The 21,222-nt window shown below is 37.6% G+C and overlaps 1 protein-coding gene and 1 long non-coding RNA gene across 5 annotated transcripts; both read right to left on the bottom strand.

Annotated features, from left to right (window-relative positions):
* Positions 1–2,250: 2,250 nt before the first annotated feature.
* On the bottom strand, positions 2,251–6,307 carry LOC112432406 (uncharacterized). 2 transcript variants are annotated; one of them, XR_013094931.1, is made up of 5 exons: positions 5,989–6,307; positions 5,094–5,577; positions 4,811–4,927; positions 4,591–4,694; positions 2,251–4,486 (listed from the first exon to the last, which is right to left on the bottom strand). It is a non-coding gene; the product is annotated as an uncharacterized LOC112432406 (long non-coding RNA). The 2 variants fall into 2 exon arrangements; XR_013094930.1 differs by having other exon boundaries at positions 6,006–6,306.
* A 6,232-nt stretch (positions 6,308–12,539) lies between these two features.
* LOC101487521 (uncharacterized) lies at positions 12,540–19,663 on the bottom strand. Of its 3 annotated transcripts, XR_013094844.1 has the most exons (5): positions 18,756–19,663; positions 18,281–18,652; positions 17,943–17,976; positions 16,119–16,531; positions 12,540–15,449 (listed from the first exon to the last, which is right to left on the bottom strand). XR_013094844.1 is itself a non-coding variant. In XM_076878441.1 (4 exons), the coding sequence occupies exons 1-4, from the start codon at positions 19,170–19,172 to the stop codon at positions 16,500–16,502; spliced, it is 855 nt and encodes a 284-aa protein (XP_076734556.1). In that variant the 5' UTR covers positions 19,173–19,663; the 3' UTR covers positions 12,540–16,499. The 3 variants fall into 3 exon arrangements, 2 of the variants coding, with proteins under 2 accessions (XP_076734556.1, XP_012779266.2); XM_076878441.1 differs by having other exon boundaries at positions 12,540–16,531; XM_012923812.4 differs by lacking the exon at positions 16,119–16,531 and having other exon boundaries at positions 18,756–19,657.
* Between the last annotated feature and the right edge of the window lie 1,559 nt (positions 19,664–21,222).

Raw genomic sequence — 21,222 nt, 5'->3', positions numbered from 1 at the left:
CATTATAAACTCTGAAACGGGTGAAAAAACATCATGAAACTTAAACTGGAACTGAAGAAAAAGTATAATAGATATTGAAAAGATAAATACAAGTTGAATAGTTGAATGTCTTGTCTTCGTTTTAAAGTTTGAATGGTGGCTCTATGTCAACGTATGTGGAAGTAGTAAGAGTTTAAAAATGAGTAAGTTGAATGAGAATTTGAAGGGTCTCCCCATTGAAATACATGGGAAATTTTTGTTGAATAAAGTTGAATAAAATTAAAAATATAAATGTTAAAAATATGAAAAATAGAAGCAGTCATGTCCAAAAGAATAGGAATCTAACGGTGTTTGAATGGTTTTTCTAAGTTGAACGGTTTTGAAGGAGTTAGATGCCAAAAAACGTACGGAATATATAATAATAATAAAGATTCGAATAACAATACTGTGAATGCTTTTCAAGCATTCACACTAATAAAGATTAGAAGAACAATACTGTGAATGCTTTTCAAGCATTCACACTAATAATAATAAAGATTCGAATAACAATACTGTGAATGCTTTTCAAGCATTCACACTAATAACTAGAAAGTGCATTTTCTGAAGAAACTGCAGTGTGAATGCTTGAATCTGAATGTATGCACTGAAATGAATTAATTACTGAATTTAAGTTAAAAATCTTGAATGAGATAAAAAAAAAAAAACCCGAATTTAACCTGAAAACAAAAGTGCTGAACTGCTAAAAGCTGAAGGTTACACAGAAGAAGAAGTTGGAAAAAAGCTGAAAATGTTTTAATTGTAAATTAGAAAAACCTAAGAAATGAGAAAAGAACATTTAGAGTCAGAAAACATATGAAAGACTATTAAAAGGTCATATTCTTTGAATCACTGAATGACTAAAATGTGATCCCTCCACTTGGACCCACACAGTTTAAAAAGTTTACATCTCTGAGCTTTGAAAGACAAGATGTTGGAAAAAGAACAACGATGGCGACGTTTTGAGGGTAAAATGATGGCTTTAACACTGTGGACACAGCAGCAGTTGAAAGAGAAGTGTTTAAGATGAATCTTGGCAGAGTGGCAGAGAGAGCTCGTTAAGCAGGCAGGTGTGAGCCTGGTTGCTATAGTGACCGCACCCAATGGCTCCATACACACGGACACAGACATGCACCTCACTTTTGCTGCTTAAAATGAACAGAAAAGTCAGGCCGAAACAAATCGTTCCCAAATGAAAAGTAAAAGTCGTATTGACAAAATTCTTTCACTGTGAGCGACAGCAATGTCTAGTCTACCAAATTCTCAGTTTTCATGTCTGTGGAGTTTATTATATGGACGTGGTGACAGTGGAAAGACACCATGCTCTTCTGATTTTCAAACGAACCTTCTGAGCCATTTTAACATTAGAGTCTATGGAAGAGTTGGAGGGAGGAGGCTGTGCATTGGTGACATTTATGAAAAAACCATAACACCTAGTACAATAGTAAACACATTGGATGAAAGAGGAAAGCGATGGCTACGTTTTGAGGGTAAAATCATACCTGTAGAGCAAACGCTGCGGACACAGCAGCAGTTTTAAAAAAGATTTTAAGATTAATTTTTTTGCTCCTCTCACTCTAGCAGTTGAGCTGTCTCACTCTAGCCCCAACATTCCGTCCCATACACACCCATTATAAATTTTGAAACGGGTGAAAAAACATCATGAAACTTAAACTGGAACTGAAGAAAAAGTATAATAGATATTGAAAAGATAAATACAAGTTGAATAGTTGAATGTCTTGTCTTCGTTTTAAAGTTTGAATGGTGGCTCTATGTCAATGTATGTGGAAGTAGTAAGAGTTTAAAAATGAGTAAGTTGAATGAGGATTTGAAGGGTCTCCCCATTGAAATACATTATAAATTTTTGTTGAATAAAGTTGAATAAAATTAAAAATATAAATGTTAAAAATATGAAAAATAGAAGCAGTGTTGTCCAAAAGAATAGGAATCTAACGGTGTTTGAATGGTTTTTCTAAGTTGAACGGTTTTGAAGGAGTAGGATTACAAAAAACGTACGGAATACAGAATAAAATATAATAATAACTAGAAAGTGCATTTTCTGAAGAAACTGCAGTGTGAATGCTTGAATCTGAATGTATGCACTGAAATGAATTAATTGCTGAATATTAAGCTAAAAATGTTGAATTAGCTGGAAAATAAAGAATTTTTAACCTGAAAACAAAAGTGCTGAACTTTTGAAAGCTGATGTTCACACAGAAGAAGTTGGAAAATAACTGAAAATGTTTAAAATTTTAATTAGAAAAAGATGAGTAATGACAAAAAGAAAATGTAGTCAGCAAACCTCTGAATGAATAACAAAAGTTCATATTCTTCTAATCACTTAAAGAGTGGAATTATGTTTTATAAATCTCTAATTCATAAAAAAAATAATAAAAATAAATGTAAAAACAAATTTGTTAAATTGAACTGAAAAGATGAACAAACATTCTGGAGAAAATACAAACTTTCATATACAGCATAATGTTTTTCAGACATATACACATATGTATATCATGTTTAATAGTACCGGTATTATATACATCAATTTGTTTTGTATGTCATAGAAAATAACATAAAAATCTTAAGTCATATTTTACAGCTTCTTTCTGAAAAGGACTAGTAGAAAAAATAAAAATAACTAAATTAAATAAGTAAATAAAAATAATAAGCAACATATGAAATACATGAAAATTCCACTTTTAAAACCACAATCCTGAACCTTTAAACTGTGTTGGTTTCTTAGAACATGGCTGAACAACTGTTTCTATTGGTCTACTTAATCTACTGATCTGTCTACACATCTCTTTATTACTCATTCTTTTTTTATGTTTTAATGTAAACAGAGTCCACACAGTGGTAAAAGAGAACTGTATAGAGACTTTTGAGTAAACTCAAATGAAAGCGTAAGGTGGTGACACAGTTTAACACATGCAAATAATCAAATAAAAACATTAGTCCTTTTTGTGAACATGGATAAATAAGTATCAATAGTTTACAGCATTGTTCAGCCATGCCGCTAAATGCTTTTTTACACAGTGTTTTAACCTGGGCTCAGACACAAAGGCTACGTTCACACTGCAGGCGAAAGTGCATCAAATCCGATTTTTTTGACCCTATGCGACCCATATCTGATCATGCTATGACAGTGTGAACGGCGCAAATCCGATATTTTCAAATCCGATCTGGGTCACTTTCGTATGTGGTACTGAATCCGATACATATCCGATGTTTTAGAAAGCGACTGCTGTTTGAACGGTCAAGTTGCATTAAATCCGTCTTTTACGTCACCGACACAAGACTGAAGCCAATTATCAGCGCCGGAGAAGCACCCGATACGACATCGCGAACGCTTCCTGGCCATCCAGCGTAGATGTCAGTGAAACTGTTGGGAAGACAACGTAAACATTTTATTTGTACTGTTTAATCCTTTGAAGCACCGCTCCTCTCTTAAACAGCAATAAGGATCATTATTAGGTTATTTACATTATTATGTAAATAACAAAACAACTTAAAGCAAAAATTGGGAAACGTGAAGTCCGAAGTCTTTATATTAAGGGCCATCAGTCAAACAACACTGTTGCTCTGGGTCTAAACAGAGCGCGTTGTGTGTGACGTCTTCTTTTGCGCATGCGGGCCGCTTTGAGCGTTCACACTAGAGCACGTTTGCTGTCGCATTTTATTTGTAGTGTGAACGAGCAGTAAAAAAAATCGGATTTGATCAAAAAATCGGAATTGAGCATTAAGACCTGCAGTGTGAACGTAGCCAAAGTCCCAAATTTAGTTAGTCCCTGACTTTGAGTTGTGCTTATGACTAATTATTATACACAAGTCTTTATCTATCTGAACTCTAAGGACACAAATATGAAAAAACCTATACTTACCAGCTGATACCCCACACTACACACTAGGTGTGCCATGTGACCTGAAACTTTGGTACAAACTCATCATAATCATTCTGTTAACACTGTTTTTTAACACTGTTTGTGTTGCTGTTCAGCAGTTTAAAATGTTTTAGATTGGATTACATGGAATGAATTTGAATTTTCTTGGGGGGTTTTGTGTGTGTTTTGTTCTTAGCAGATTTTTTCTTCCATACTGTTGAATTCCAGTTACCACATTTCTGGTCATATGACATCCCGAGTGCCCACTTAAAAAAATCCCTACAGTTAATTCAACATTAAAACAAAATAAAAATATGTTAAATAAATAAAGGTTTGCTCTGTGATGAAATACTAAATAAGCATACATTGTACAGAGCACTAACAATGAAAACAATCCTTTAGCCTGTTGATCAGAGAGAGGCAGTCATTGTATCCATTTAAAACCTGTAATCACAGAGCACAATGTTACTGTGAAACTATGACGTCCCATATGATCCTCATCATGTCCAGTGACTTCAGAGTGGATCCTCCCTGTCATCCGGCCAGAGTTTGATGTGTGGCAAGCAGCACAGAAGCAGGATAGCTGAGAACTTTAAAAGAAGAGCAGAAAACAGCAACATATGTAGTTGTAAATGTAAATATCAGTGATACTTGTCTTGTCAAAGGGAATAAAATAATGAAAATGTTAACTTACACACTCATTTAGGGAGGATCTTGACACTGCACAGAGGAGGCACAGTCAGTCTGACAATGATGGTGATCTCCAGGGATGTTTTCCTGCAGCAACATTCCTGCCAACTGGCCATATGATCCAGAGTAGTTGGTTTGTAGTGAACAGAAAGGTGTATATGTTAGGTAGTGTGCACTCAGAGCTGGTCCTAAGAAACAAACACATCCTGTAATAAACTGAATACCTGTAGTAGTGCTGCTGCAAATATAAAGCCCTTCTATCATGAGTGGTTTCAAAGAAGGTGTTTTGGAGGCTCAGTCACAGAAACTGTGCAGTCTGTTCAGTCCTGAGTGTCTCAGCTCTGAAGGGGATGGATCACAGAGGGAAACACCTGAGTACAGACATTACAATACACTCTAACACTCCTAAGGTCAAGTGAAAACACAATTTAAACAGTTTACAAAGAATGAACACATGTTTTCATGGAAATTATGTCATTAACCCTTTTTGTTGTGAGTAAATCTCACCGACTGCTTGTGGGACAAGCTAGAAGGAGGACTTATCACAGAATGTCTCCTGTGCTCCAGATGTGAAGTCTCACGCTCTGATCGTACAGTGATGAAGATGGTGATGATGAAGCCTCTCTGTTCTGTGGCATTACAGTTTCTGGCTGCTATGTGCCTCACACTGTTGGATCTTACATGTGAAGATTGGAGAAGACACAGGAGGACTGTGTCGCTTGGCGTTTTTCAGCAGCAAGCCAAGAGTGAAAAACAGGTAGAGAGAAAATTTAGCAGAGAGAACAGACAGAGCAGGAGAGACACGGCTTTAAATCAAACCGCAAAAGGATTGTTGGTTTGGCAAAATTTCTCACAAACCACAGAGTGAAATACAGATGGAAAGAAGGCAGAGACAATAGGTGGAGCAGGACAGAGGATAGAGGGGTTGGGGGGTTGGGATGTGAGAGAGAAGACTGGAGATCTGGTCCTTGTTCTTCTTCTTCTACACACTCTGAACAAAAAACAAGAAAAAAAAATAATTTTATTAAAATTATATCACATGGTAATTGTATGAACTAAATGTGACTACTGCAAAAGGACAAAACAAATATTCAAGCTAAACTGTTGTCGGCTGCCATGTGCAAAAAGTTGCATAATTGGGCACTTTTTAAAAGAATAAATATTTAATTAAATTCAGCAATAATATTTTTAAATACAAATATGATTGAGTGAATCATTAATTAATCACATGTAGTGTGACTACAAAAATGTACGAAAAAAATATTTTAGCCCAATTGTTAAGCTGCATTTATGTGTATTTATTATAAAATTGTGTTTAAAAGGTCTAGCACAAAGTTTGAACCCATCACTTTACAGCTTATATTAGTCATATTATTTTTTTATTTTGGTCTACTTCTCTTACAGTATGTGCACACCTACCAGGCAAAGCACAGTGTCAGTCAGGTTCCTGAAAGAAACGAGAAATAATACGTTAGTTGTCTGTACAGTGTTATCAGACTAACAGAAATACAAAGCCCACACGACATGATACACTGAACTTCTAGTCAGCAGGGTAATTATAGCACACCAACTGATACAGCAGTCATTTTACAATTCAAACTAGTTAACTGAAGTATTGCCACTTATGTAAGGCTACTGTTAGACTGTTACTAGCCTTAGCATTGCTGCTAGCGCTAGCATTCCGGCTAGCATTAGCACTTCAGTTAGTGTTAGCAATGCAGCTAGCGTTAGCATTGCAGCTAGCGTTAGCATTGCAGCTAGCGTTAGCATTGCAGCTAGTGTTAGCAATGCTGCTAGCGCTAGCGCTAGCACTCTTACTGTTAAAACTGAGCCACAATGGCAATAATAAAGCTAATTTCTTACTTTTGTCTCACTGACCGGCAAGAAATATCACAGGAATATTATTTTTGTCAGTTAACAACTGCTAAGGCTAGTGTTAGCACTATAGCTAGCGTTAGCATTGTTGCTAGCATTAGCATTGAAGCTAGCGTTAGCACTGCTGCTAACAGCAAAACGTAATAAACGTATATAAATGATAGCGAAGGTTATTCTTTTTTCTTTCTTTCTTCTTTGAATTGTTTTTAACTCTGTTGGACTTGATATGTGAGTTTAAATGTCAAACATGTATTTTTTCCATCATAAAAATAAAACATTGCAGTACTGAGTGTACTGTACTTACCACAGCAGAGAGCAAAGCGGAATGACGACAGTTGGTCCAGTGATAGGTTAAAAACAGATGAGGCGTTCAGGTGGTGCTTGGAAATTTGACCATCAGTTTGAACAGCAATAATGAGCATATACATGTCTGTGTGTTGGTCTCTGTGTGTGACAGACATAGAGAGATAGAGGGAAAAAATACACTATACTAGTGTACAAATTGGTCCTTTTTGCCCAAGTATAAGCGAATGAGTGACATACAGAAAAACAGGGCAACTGGCATTAAATGAGCAAATAAAAAGTATTAAATCTTGAACTGTTTTGTGGGTTTTATTTTAAGACTACTTTGAGTGTATTCGTGGGGAGATAAACTATACAGACTATAAACAGAGACATTAAATGAGACTAGGTTAGTTAAACGTTAGTTAAAAGGTGGGGAAATTAACTACAGACCGATAGATGCTGAGAGCTTTAATTATCCAGTCAGAAAGGATGATTTTGAAGTCATCAACTGACTCCAACTGCCCAGATCTGAAAAACCTTTGTGCCAATCACAATGCTCTACTTAGTTGGCATATACTAACTAGTGACAAACTATTAATCTGTGGCAAAACCCTGTCAAATCTGTCTTATTGTACTTTTGAAAAAGTTAATCTTACTACAATCTAACATTTTTAGGTTTAACCTTGGCAGAGTGAGAGAGAGCTCGTTAAGCAGGCAGGTGTGAGCCTGGTTGCTATAGTGACAATGGCTCCATACACACGACACAGACATGCACCTCACTTTTGCTGCTTAAAATGAACAGAAAAGTCAGGCCGAAACAAATCGTTCCCATATGAAAAGTACAAGTCGTATTGATGAAATTCTTTCACCGTGAGCGACAGCAGCTTCTAGTCTACTGAATTCTCAGTTTTCATGCCTGTGGAGTTTATTATATGGACGTGGTGACAGTGTAAAGACACCATGCTCTTCTGATTTTCAAACGAACCTTCTGAGCCATTTTAACATTAGAGTCTATGGAAGAGTTGGAGGGAGGAGGCTGTGCATTGGTGACATTTATGAAAGAACCATAACACCTAGGACAATAGTAAACACATTGGATGAAAGAGGACAGCCATGGCTACGTTTTGAGGGTAAAATCATACCTGTAGAGCAAACGCTGCGGACACAGCAGTAGTTTTAAAAAAGATTTTAAGATTAATTTTTTTGCTCCTCTCACTCTAGCAGTTGAGCTGCCTCACTCTAGCCCCAACATTCCGTCCCATACACACCCATTATAAACTCTGAAACGGGTGAAAAAACATCATGAAACTTAAACTGGAACTGAAGAAAAAGTATAATAGATATTGAAAAGATAAATACAAGTTGAATAGTTGAATGTCTTGTCTTCGTTTTAAAGTTTGAATGGTGGCTCTATGTCAATGTATGTGGAAGTAGTAAGAGTTTAAAAATGAGTAAGTTGAATGAGAATTTGAAGGGTCTCCCCATTGAAATACATGGGAAATTTTTGTTGAATAAAGTTGAATAAAATTAAAAATATAAATGTTAAAAATGAGAAAAATAGAAGCAGTCATGTCCAAAATAATAGGAATCTAACGATGTTTGAATGGTTTTTCTAAGTTGAACGGTTTTGAAGGAGTAGGCTTTCAAAAAACGTACGGAATAAGAAAATATAATAATAAAGATTAGAAGAACAATACTGTGAATGCTTTTCAAGCATTCACACTAATAACTAGAAAGTGCATTTTCTGAAGAAACTGCAGTGTGAATGCTTGAATATGAATGTATGGACTGAAATGAATTAATTGCTGAATTTTGAGTTAAAAATATTGAATGAGATAAAAAAAAACAAACAAAAAAAACCGAATTCAACCTGAAAACAAAAGTGCTGAACTGCTAAAAGCTGAAGGTTACACAGAAGAAGGAGTTGGAAAAAAACTGAAAATGTTTTAAATGTAAATTAGAAAACCCTAAGAAATGAGAAAAGAACATTTAGAGTCAGAAAACATCTGAATGAATATTAAAAGGTCATATTCTTTGAATCACTGAATGACTCAAATGTGATCCCTCCACTTTGATCCACACAGTTTAAAAAGTTTAAATGCCTGAGCTTTGAAAGACACGGTGTTGGAAAGAGAACAATAATGGCGACAATTTGAGGGTAAAATGATGGCTGTAACACTGTGGACACAGCAGCAGTTGAAAGAGAAGTGCTTAAGATGAATCTTGGTACAGTGGCAGGCAGAGCTCGTTAAGCAGGCAGGTGTGAGCCTGGTTGCTATAGTGACTGCACCCAATGGCTCCATACACACGTACACAGACATGCGCCTCACTTTTGCTGCTTAAAATGAACAGAAAAGTCAGGCCGAAACAAATCGCTCCCAAATGAAAAGTATAGGTCGTATTGACGAAATTCTTTCACCGTGAGCGACAGCAGCTTCTAGTCTACCTAATTCTCAGTTTTCATGCCTGTGGAGCTTATTATATGGACGTGGTGACAGTAGAAAGACACCATGCTCTTCTGATTTTCAAACGAACCTTCTGAGCCATTTTAACATTAGAGTCTATGGAAGAGTTGGAGGGAGGAGGCTGTGCATTGGTGACATTTATGAAAGAACTATAACACCTAGTACAATAGTAAACACATTGGATGAAAGAGGACAGCCATGGCTACGTTTTGAGGGTAAAATCATACCTGTAGAGCAAACGCTGCGGACACAGCAGCAGTTTTAAAAAAGATTTTAAGATTAATTTTTTTGCTCCTCTCACTCTAGCAGTTGAGCTGCCTCACTCTAGCCCCAACATTCCGTCCCATACACACCCATTATAAACTCTGAAACGGGTGAAAAAACATCATGAAACTTAAACTGGAACTGAAGAAAAAGTATAATAGATATTGAAAAGATAAATACAAGTTGAATAGTTGAATGTCTTGTCTTCGTTTTAAAGTTTGAATGGTGGCTCTATGTCAACGTATGTGGAAGTAGTAGGAGTTTAAAAATGAGTAAGTTGAATGAGAATTTGAAGGGTCTCCCCATTGAAATACATGGGAAATTTTTGTTGAATAAAGTTGAATAAAATTAAAAATATAAATGTTAAAAATGAGAAAAGTAGAAGCAGTCATGTCCAAAAGAATAGGAATCTAACGGTGTTTGAATGGTTTTTCTAAGTTGAACGGTTTTGAAGGAGTAGGAGTACAAAAAACGTACGGAATAGATAAAATATAATAATAATAAAGATTAGAAGAACAATACTGTGAATGCTTTTCAAGCATTCACACTAATAATAAAGATTAGAATAACAATACTGTGAATGCTTTTCAAGCATTCACACTAATAATAAAGATTCGAATAACAATACTGTGAATGCTTTTCAAGCATTCACACTAATAATAATAATAATAAAGATTAGAATAACAATACTGTGAATGCTTTTCAAGCATTCACACTAATAATAAAGATTAGAATAACAATACTGTGAATGCTTTTCAAGCATTCACACTAATAAAGATTAGAAGAACAATACTGTGAATGCTTTTCAAGCATTCACACTAATAAAGATTAGAAGAACAATACTGTGAATGCTTTTCAAGCATTCACACTAATAATAAAGATTAGAATAACAATACTGTGAATGCTTTTCAAGCATTCACACTAATAATAATAAAGATTCGAATAACAATACTGTGAATGCTTTTCAAGCATTCACACTAATGAAGGTACAGATAAGTGGATAACCCACGTTGTAGTGTGCAAACAGAGCAGGATACTGAAAGATGTTTCAATGGTAAGACTATTTAGAATAACTTGAAATATACAGATTGTGTATCGTACCAGACTTCCTTTCTGCAGGCTTAAACCTGCATTTTTAGATGTATTTAGTGCAGTGTGGCTGAAGTGTCTGAAGCTCATTGGCATCCAGTGTTGATTTTTGGCCTTATGTCTGTGCGCATTGATTTCTCCTGATTTTTAGAATCTTTTGAAAACATTTTGCACTGTAGAAAATGAATTAGACAAAACAATTTGTAGACAGGGTTTTTTGCAGATTGGTGAATCTGCTCATCTCTAACAATTTCTAAAGCCGGTTTAAAGAGACACGACTAGGTCTCTTTAAACCTAGTCGTGTTAAAAAAAACAACAGCATGTAGCTTCATACTTGATGTGTTTTGTTGAATACTGATTGGCTAATCAGTGACATATAAAGGTAAATGGCCTGCATTTGTATAGCGCTTTTCTAGTCCCTAAGGACCCCAAAGCGCTTCACACTACATTCAGTCATTCACCCATTCATGCACAGGTGATGGCAGCTACAGCTGCCCTGGGGCGCACTGACAGAGGCGAGGCTGCCGGACACAGGAGCCACCGGGCCCTCTGACCACCACCAGTAGGCAAACACGAGGTTAGTATCTTGCCCAAAGATATTTGGCATGCAGCCTGGGATCGAACCACCAACCTTCTGATTAGTGGCTGACCTGCTCTGCCACCTGAGCTACAGCCACCCCACTAAACATCAAAGATTTAAACCTACATCACCCATCATCAGTGCAGTGGCCATTTGTCACTGTTTCAACACTAGAAATACAAATGAAAAACTAATGACACCATTTAGCAAATTTAAGCCATTCCTGTTCTTAAAGCGCTGACTTCAAATCAAATCAAATCAAATCAAATCACTTTTATTGTCACATCACATGTGCAGGCACACTGGCACAGCACATGCGAGTGAAATTCTTGTGTGCGAGCCCCACAAGCAACAGAGATGTGCAAACACAACAACACAAACGAGCAAAATACAAGAATGGCTAATCTGAAACTAATAAATATATGTACAATATATAATAGTGTATGCATTTCTGGATGTGTATACTAAATATTGTCCTACGTGTGTGTGTGTGTGTGTGTGTGTGTGTGTATACACATTTTTACAAATTAAATAGTAAAAATAAATAAATAAATAAAATATATAAAAATATACAGAGTTGAATATGTGCAAAACAAGTGGCATTTATATACAGTGTGGAGTGCATAGTGTTGAAGTTCCAGTAGTGAAGCTGAGGTGTCTATGACGTGTTCAGCAGTCTGATGGCCTGATGGAAGAAGCTGTCTCTCAGTCTGCTGGTACGGGACCGGATGCTGCAGAACCTCCTTCCTGATGGAAGCAGTCTGAACAGTTTATGGCTGGGGTGACTGGAGTCCTTGATGATCCTCCCCGCTTTCCTCAGGCAGCGCTTCCTGTAGATGTCTTGGAGGGACATCTACAGCAGTGTTGAGCAAGTTATTTTGAAAAAGTAATTATTATAGTTACTAGTTACTTTTTCAAAAAAGGTAACTGAGTTACAAGATTCTAAAAGAAATTAAATACTTGAAAGTAACTATTGCGTTACTTTCAAAAAAAATATTTAACCCTCTGGGGTCCAGGATGTAATTGGCCATTTTTTTAAACTACTTTTGATGTTTCCTCTACATTTCACCTTTAAAAACTGTTTATTTGCCTTGTTTGGTATCATTCTGTTCAGCTCAACCTCACGTGTCTGAAAGTACAATTATGTTTTCAATTTGACATACTGTATTAACACAATTGGTCTAAAATCAGACAAAAAACATTAAATCCGAGTAGAAATAGTTTTTTTTTACTGTAACAACCACAAACGTGTTTACTGAATCATATTTCATAACTTTAAATGCAAATATAAATTGTAAATTTTAAAATCATATGCACAAGTTTTGCAAACAACAAAGTTATTTGCATCCATTTACCTTTTACTGTGAATTTAACAAAGGACCCAAGATGCGGATATGCAGTGAAGTGAGAGAGCTTTATTGACACAGAACCCGAGTGATAACAAACAAAAGGGGAGTGTGGCAAAAAACACAACTTAAATTTAAACCTAAACACGAGAGAAAGCAACTTGCAGGCAGAATTCACGGGATGACGGAGGGAGATTCACACAGAGAACCAGACAAGACACTGCACTAAACAGACAGACTCACAAGCAGACACAGTGACACCATGGACAGACAGAGGGAACACAGAGAAGTGGGAGCAGGCAGGCACAAAACAAACCCCTAACGAATGGCAAACCGAACCCAAAGACATAACAGAATAAACAAGAACAAGGAATAATATGAAGAAACACAAAACACTGAGCTGTCAGACTCAGGACCATGACATTTACCCTTTTTTTTTATAACCATTTCAAACTATTTACAGAACAATCAGCTGTTCTGCATTCAATAAGATGCCACACAAATTATTTGTGCCACTCCCAAAATTTCTGTCCACTATAAAGGAGAAGATCACAGCCTGATACCTGCAGGTCTGACAGCAGCAGGTGTATCACTCTGGTTTCCCAGTTTCGCTGTGCAAGAAACTGCACAATGCTGTAAGTCTCTAAGCGTAAGTCTAAGTTGTTTCCTGCCACCTGTAGGGGTACACACATGTGGGTTGTATTTGAGGGAAGGAACAAAGAACTGATATTAATAAATGACTTTCTGTACTTTTGTCATTGGTTGTTTTCAGGCTGAGCGTATTGTTTCTTTTCACTCACTGTAATAAACAATAATGATTCATGAATGGGAATGTTGGGAATTTTGTTCAGCAGTTTAGCATATTATACATAGTCTGTTATTTTAATCTATTTATCTATTTATCTTTATTTATATGTCATTAAGCATGTTCATGTGAAAGCTGATTGGTCAATAGGCTCCAGAGAATATGAAGCATGTAAGAAACATTTCTTTAGATTTATCAAACACAGTCTGACAAAGATTATAAAGACAGATTGCATTACTCAGCTAACTTGCAAATATTTCAGTGATTAAAACCCCTAATGTCTCATCCTATGAATCTTAGACAGTTGATAATGCAGAGGTCAGCTGGAGCCAATGCGGGTGAGGGAACTCGCCCAGCACTAACTACCTAGAAATCGTCCATGTGTCCCCCGTGTTAAGATGATAAGATGACCACACCTGAGTAGCCTTGCAGGTCAAATCCTATACTGTCCCAATCAGTCATGGGACTTTAGAGGCCTGAACAGCAAGTCTTGAGGGAAGGTGATCAGATGTTGTAATGTAAAGCATTGGAGCAATTTGCACTGATAAAGAGTTTTACTCTTTCACAAAGACTTTAAAAGTGAATATCCACAATTACAGGTTTTAGCTGCAGGAAATTTTAATAAAGCAATTTAGTGAGAGCAAAACAAAAGCAAAATCAAATAGTAAAAATCATAAAACATGAATGAAAACATCTGAATTACACTTATCTAATTAACCTACTCTGAGCTAATGCTAATGCTGACCCTTACATCCCCCTCTGCCACTGAATGTCACATCTTCAGAGATGGAATCCAGCTTCACCCTTCGGGACATCCAGTCACATTACAAACATCTAATCATTCATTAGATCCATCATTCCAGCCACACTGTATCATCGTATCTCTGTCTAGCTGACGTAGAAGATTTAACACCAAGTTTAAACTTTACAATTAGGTCATCATTTTTCCTTTGTCATTCATAACAGAATTCACATCACATATAAATATTCGGTCATCTCTTCATGTTTCACTTAGGCTACGTCCACATGTACACGGGAATTTTTGAAAACGCAGATTTTTCTATGCGTTTGCACCTTTAGTCCACATGTAAACGGCGTTTTTGGTCACTGAAAATGGAGATTTTTAAAAACTCCGGCCAGGGTGGATATTTTTGAAAACTCAGTTTTTGCATTTACGTGTGGACGAGAAAAACGCAGAAAACGCAGCGTCAAAGGTGTGCATGTTTTTTGACGTCACACTGTGCGCCACGTTATTGTTTCAGTGAAATGAATTTCTACATTACTGTTACTGTTAATTACTCTCTGCAGTGTTTAAATGCTTACATACACACACAGTTACTGTCCCTCCACACTTACGACTCGGTTCTGCTTCTATGCCCCAGCTTTGTTTACTTTTTCCCACCGAGGCTTCTAGACTTCTGATTGGCCAACAATTCTGCACGGTTAGGAATATATCGCCACCTGCTGCTTTGGCATGTTCATAGCAGTGTTTTCCTTCATTTCTGCGTTTACGTGTGGACGGGATTATTTTTTAAAACGAAAACGGAAAATCTCCGTTTTCAAAAATACCCGTGTACGTGTGGACGTAGCCTTAGTTCATGTAATTCTATTTCAATTAGATTTGTCTTTAGCACATTTTCACATGAACATTCATTGTAACATAATCCCTTTTTAATTCAAATACTGAGGATTGCATCCTTTTTAAACTCTGTTTGTTATTCACTGTTTATTTCATACAACTTTTTTATTAAATCGATTTAAAAGTCGGGTTATTCATTGAGATCAGTGGATCTAGCCACTAACACACACACACACACACACACACACACACACACACACACACACACACACAACAATGACATTAGAACAGTCATTTTTACTACTCAAACAACTTTTCTCATTAATATGTCGATCAAACTTAGATTTTAGGGAAAAGGGGAAAAGTTCTGTTTTAGCACTCTGATCATTTTTAATCACATTAGGCTGAACATTAAGACTTTTTATCCCCTCTCAGCTGTGATGACAAGGAGCGCCCACTCTGTCAAGGTGTATAACTTGTCTGTGGTCGCTTGCGTTGTTTCTGGAGCTGCGTCACTGTGTCAACTGTGTTCTTTCAGGCGGATTCGTTAAATAACGGCATGGTGTCTGTGTTTTCTACAGGGTGGAAAATATTTTTGTCAGAAACCAAAGATTTGTGTCTGTACAGAGCAAAATGATTACATTTAAAACTGGAGTGAAAACTAAAATGAAGTGTTTAACTGAATAAAAATAAACAAGACTTGAAAAATGAAAATCCAAGAAATGAACATAAAACAAAGATATACTGGAAATGGTTTGACTGTTTAACTTGAGCCTGAGGAGTCATTTACTGAGCTGTCTACAGGACAGTGGGTGTTTTGTGATCTTCTAAAATTGTATTTTGAACTGTGTACTTCTGGACCCTGTTACAGGAAGCATGCTGAGTTAAGTACATGGATGACTAGAAGAGGAAAAGATTCATGAGAGGAGCTCTGATAACATGATTCACCATGGCAACATGTAAAAAAGAACTAAACCTACCAACGGGCTGTAACACCTCATTTTTTGTAGAGCAATTCATTATTTCTGTCATTACTGGAATAAAATGCTTCCCCGTTTTAAATATTTATAATTTGATTTCATTTCTGCCTCACTCATATATGATGGTCGTCTTACAACATCTCTGCTATGGAGATGTTTTACTGAGTTACTGTTAATGGTCCAGACTTCAACTGTATTACTATTTCAGGTTTAGCTGAATCAGAATCAGAATCACTATATTTTATTAATCCCTAAGGAAATTACCTGTCCACAGAGTCACAGAGTTAAAAGGATGGAGACCACAGGGGCGATCGTGGCCCAAGAGTTGGCAGTTCATCTTGTAATCAGAAGGTTGCCGGTTCGAGCCCCGGTTCGGACAGTCTCGGTCATTGTGTCCTTGGGCAAGACACTTCACCTACTGCCTACTGGTGATGGCCAGAGGGGCCGATGGCGTGATACATACACAGGATGGTGATGAGTCTGCATACCGGCAGGAAGTTGAGCGGCTGGTACTCTGGTGCAGTCAGCACAGTCTGGAGCTGAACACTCTTAAGACTGTAGAGATGACAGTGGACTTCAGGAGACATCCCTCAACTCTGCTCCCCCTCACCATATCAGACAGCCCTGTGTCGACTGTGAAGATCTTCAAGTTCCTGGGTACAACCATCTCCCAGGACCTGAAGTGGGAGACCAACATCAACTCCATCCTCAAAAAGACCCAGCAGAGGATGTACTTCCTGAGACAACTGGGGAAGTACAGTCTCCCACAGGAGCTGCTGATCCAGTTCTACACTGCGGTCATTGAGTCTGTCCTGTGCTCCTCCATCACAGTCTGGTATGGAGCAGCCACTAAACAGGACAGGAGCAGACTGCAGCGGACTGTACGGGCAGCAGAAAGGATCATCGGCACCCCCCTGCCCTCCATCCAGGATCTGTACCTCTCAAGAACCAGGAAACGGGCAGGGAACATCATCACAGACCCCTCACACCCTGCACACAGACTTTTTGATCTGCTGCCCTCTGGCAGACGGTACAGAAGCCTGCAGACCAGGACCCCCCGACACAGGAACAGTTTCTTTCCCCTCGCCATCTCCCTTCTTAACAGTTGACCTGTCACACTGCTCCCACTGCCAGACTGCAGCTGCACCTTATGTACATTCTGTAGTATTCATTCCACCTCATTCATTTCTGTATTTTATGTATATAAGTTTAGATTCGTTATTTATAGTTGGTTTACACAGGTGTGTGTGTGTGTGTGTGTGTGTGTGTGTGTGATTTACATTGCTGTGCTTGAGAGCCTCCATCTACCGGAACCAAATTCCTTGTATGTGTCTGCACATATACTTGGCCAATAAACTCGATTCTGATTCTGATTCTGATATGGCCTCGCTTCTGTCGTTTCTTCCCCAGGGCAGCTGTGGCTACAACTGTAGCTTGCATTCACCAGTGTGTAAATGAATAGTGGAATTGTAAATGCAATCCATCATTATTATAAGATAAGACAGATCTTTTTTGGTTTTTATTGGTATCTCTCCCGATTGCAGCTGTAGGTTTTTACATTCAACATTCGTTGGATAGGAAAAAGGGGAAATAAGAGGACTGGGAGGTTCTGAAAAGTAACTTGCTTAATTTGCTACACTCTGAGCTTTGATAGTAACTTTATTATTGAGGAAATAAAACTGTTATTCTGGCAGTTCTGGTGCAGCAGGAGGGTAGGAGTCAAATAACATGCATGAATATTTTATACAGTAACACATTGTGGCCAATCTCTAAAGTGATTAAAATGAACTCCAACCATCACCAGCGCAATATTAAAAGCCTCATTATGAGCTATGAGATATAAGATATTTCAACCCTCTGCTCGCTTGGTAGATGCATAAGAAGTGTTGCATGGAGCTGGGTCAAAGCAAGCCCTGAACCCTTAATGTGAGAGTTTCAGTGAAAACAGGAACAGCAGAGACCTCTAGTGGTCACTGGGAAGATCATCATCATCAAATCAGTGAAGGTTTTTAGTATATTGCAGTGAAAGCGACTTTAGTTGATCTTATGAGAGCTGCGTGGTGAATTAAGGAGTGTTGGTGTGTTTACCTTGTGCAACTTCATCAAGTTCATAGTTTTGAGCCTGCAAAAGAGTTTTACGAATTAGTAAAAACGCTATGTCAAATTATATGTGTAGATCCATCTGTTCAAATAAGGAACGGCTTAAGACATTTATCTTGTTTCTGCACACAAATGTATTTTAGGGTTTATAGTTAACTTTTAACTAAACTACAACATCATATGTTAAAGTTATTAATAGTGAGCTGCAGTCATATGATGGTGACCTGGGTGCCTGTGCAGATCAGAACGCAAGAAAAAATAATTCTGCCATTTTAGACTGACAGAGTCTGGCAGCTGTAACATCTGTATATAACAGAGCCTTTTACCTGCTGATGTGCTGCTGCTTGATGATGCTGTCCCCCTCTGCTGGAGCTCCCCTCACTGATCCAGTTGATCTGCTGGTTGGTTGCTTCTGGTTTTTGATGTTTTGCATTACTGATCATTTGTTGAGCAACGTTAAAACAGCCGTCCCAGTCTTTCCTTTTTATGTTGCTCGTGATTTCTTTAGTCAAAGTCTCATTTGCTTCTTTCCTCAAAAGCTCCTCCAGAACTTTTTTCTCTTCTTCCAAAATCAGTTTGTAGTAAAAAGTTTTCTTGTTGCACCAACTGTATTTTTCTTCAAACCACTTTCTCCACCCACTCCAAGTCATGAAGAAAGCGACAACAGTCATGCCCAGGAGCAGAGAGTAAGCAGAAAGCTGAAAAAGAAGCAACAAACATGCAAAATATAACAGCATTAATGTGTGTTTGCTGTAATTTCATTAAAAAAGCAGAATGAGCATAGAGCAAGAAAGTCCTCACCCTTGACTTGATTTCCACTTCAGCTTTTCGAGCTTCTTGTTCGGTTGTGAGGTTCTCAGATTTGCAGAACAGCTTACTCGTGTTTTCATCAATGTTACAACAACCATACCAGTCCGTTAAAACCAACAATGCTACAATCCACAGCAGGCTGATTAGAAACGCTCTGATAACGCGCTTGAGTACAAGGCATAAAAACGTGGATGGATGTTTCGCGGTGCTCCGAAATGTCTGGTCTATCAGGAGCACCAGGAAAAATACTAAAAAAAAAGGCACGACGACGATTTCATTACATTCAAAAGTGCTGCAAGCGCACGTCGCGGTCTGCAGAAGAACAGTGGCAATGAATATCCCGATGACTGTCGCGACGGTGCCGATTTTTCCAGGACCAACTGCAGAAAGCAGGAGGTTTTTCCACATCTTGAGCAGTTAGGTGCCTGCTGGGGCTTCAGCTTCTGTCCTGTAAAATTACACCAGGTATCACAGTCTCTTTGAAATTCAGCTTAATATCTCAGTCCAATTGCAGCCATGAAATGAGCCCTCTGTTCGGTGGCAGGATGCAAACGCAACGTGACGTTATGAGTTTTAACTGCACTCACTTCAGAAGAATTAAAAGTTTCGTGTCAACGAAAGTCACTCTTGTTCTATTTCACTTAATACTGTGAGGAGATGGCGTGTCACCGCAGACTTTTTTTTTTATTAAAAAAAACAAAACGAAAAGTCCAAAGCACTCAAACAGCGAGCGGGTACAGATCAAGCTGAGGTGTAAGGTGACAAAATGTGTGATTATGTGGGCGTATTCACCTTGTGTGACTGACTGTAGGCACAAAATCTGTTTCCCGTTTTTCGTACCAGCTATCACAGTCTCCGGTTACCTGTTTGTTGTGTTCATAGTTTTCGTTACTCCTTAGCAATGCAATAGGCCTGGTTGACCTATTACATTGTTGGTTTTGAAATCAATCCATGTCTTTTATACCATAAAGTTAAATTTAAGAGAGGAAAAATTAAAGTAGACTGTCTCCCTGCAAATGCTTTTCACAGAGGATAGAGGGTCCTGATTACCAGTGATTATGGGTATTCTGTGTACTGATAATATTCAACTGTCATAACACTGTGAGTTTCCTCCTCTCTCTAACTTTCCATTACTCTTTAGGCCTCGTATCATTTTTAATTTCTTTTACTTGCAGCTTGACAAGTCAAGTTAAAATGGAAAAGGTCTTATATAAAAGAAAGGGACAACAATCGAAAACATGATAAGTTTAGTTGTTCATTCCTCTTTCATTTGTTGCAGTCTCAGTAAATCATGAATGCCTGTATTTTTTGAGGATAATAAAAGTCCAATTCCCTAACAATCAAACACAACATGATGCCATCAGGTGTTTTCAACAGCACTCACTTCAGGATCATTTGGACTGTCATGCAAAAAGCATTTCAAGCTTTTTGTTTAACAAGACATTTAATAAAGTTTTATAATCCTATAAATTCAATCAGTGCAACCAAGGTGCATTGGCTTTAGGTACAGCTATTCAAAGTGCAACTAATACATTCAAATACAGTAGTTTGCCCATAGATCTCATTATTTATTCATGACCCTAACCCCCTTTTTATGTACTTCAGGCATGTATTGACAGGTGTCCTTCTCCTGTAGATAAAACAGAAAGCTTAATGACTTACTTTAACTTGCATCAGTCTCACTCGAATCCCCACAGTTTAAATATCAGAGCACAGAGGGACAATGAGAACCTGTATGAGCTCAGAAACCCCAACAGTAAAGATTGAGCCACAGTGGATATTAGAGTGTTATTGTGTTGAGCTATTTCTAGACAACATGTTTCATGCAAGTTTCTGTAATTGTATAGAGAAAAGAATTGACCAGAGCAATATAGAGTGCATATTTCAAAGAAGCTGCAACAGTAGAATACAAATACATTTCCTTAAGTGAAGCGCAGGAGAGAGATGGTGCCAAGATAAACTAACAGGATGTGATGCACAAATTTGTATAAATATGTGAGACAGGAAACATTTGGCGTGAGAACCTTGAACATAAACCACAAGTCTTCCGTTTTTGCACATTGATTTTCTCTTTTTTCTTGTTATTGCCAGTTATTGGCAGCATGTGTTTTTGCGGCTTGAATTCAGCTGTTGTTCCAGGTTACAAATTATATCAATGAAATAATTAGGCTAGAAACTAAAAAGTAATTTATTAGTCGCAAATTTTCTGTCAATGCAAAAAAAAGTGCATGCAGGAAAAGGAACATATGTGTTCAGTGTAGGAAATCCACAGTTACTAAAAACACAAATTAAAAAGGAAACCCATTGAACTATTTTGTCATGAATGGGCACAAATGGGAGGCTTTCCTGGGATTGCAAGTGCAGAACCAGACCAATGAGTAAAGAGGGGTGTGAAGCAGATCATCACTCACAGGTACTACAACAGATACACTGAAGACAGTGACATTGCGCTGATGGA

The sequence above is a fragment of the Maylandia zebra genome, linkage group LG20 (assembly GCF_041146795.1).
Source record: "Maylandia zebra isolate NMK-2024a linkage group LG20, Mzebra_GT3a, whole genome shotgun sequence".
NCBI classification, from domain to species: Eukaryota; Metazoa; Chordata; class Actinopteri; order Cichliformes; family Cichlidae; genus Maylandia; species Maylandia zebra.
Note: the sequence above shows the minus strand (reverse complement) of the source record. Positions and strands in the feature narration are given on the sequence as shown.

Bases quoted from the DNA above. Each gene is read 5' to 3' on its own strand.
- LOC101487521 (XM_012923812.4), bottom strand. From the start codon at position 19,172: ATGTGGAAAAACCTCCTGCTTTCTGCAGTTGGTCCTGGAAAAATCGGC. The intron at 18,653-18,755 runs GTGAGGACTTTC...CTTCTTTTTCAG, and splicing joins AAGTGGAAATCAAGTCAAGG to CTTTCTGCTTACTCTCTGCT. The intron at 17,977-18,280 runs GTAAAAGGCTCT...ACTCTTTTGCAG, and splicing joins AAGCAGCAGCACATCAGCAG to GCTCAAAACTATGAACTTGA.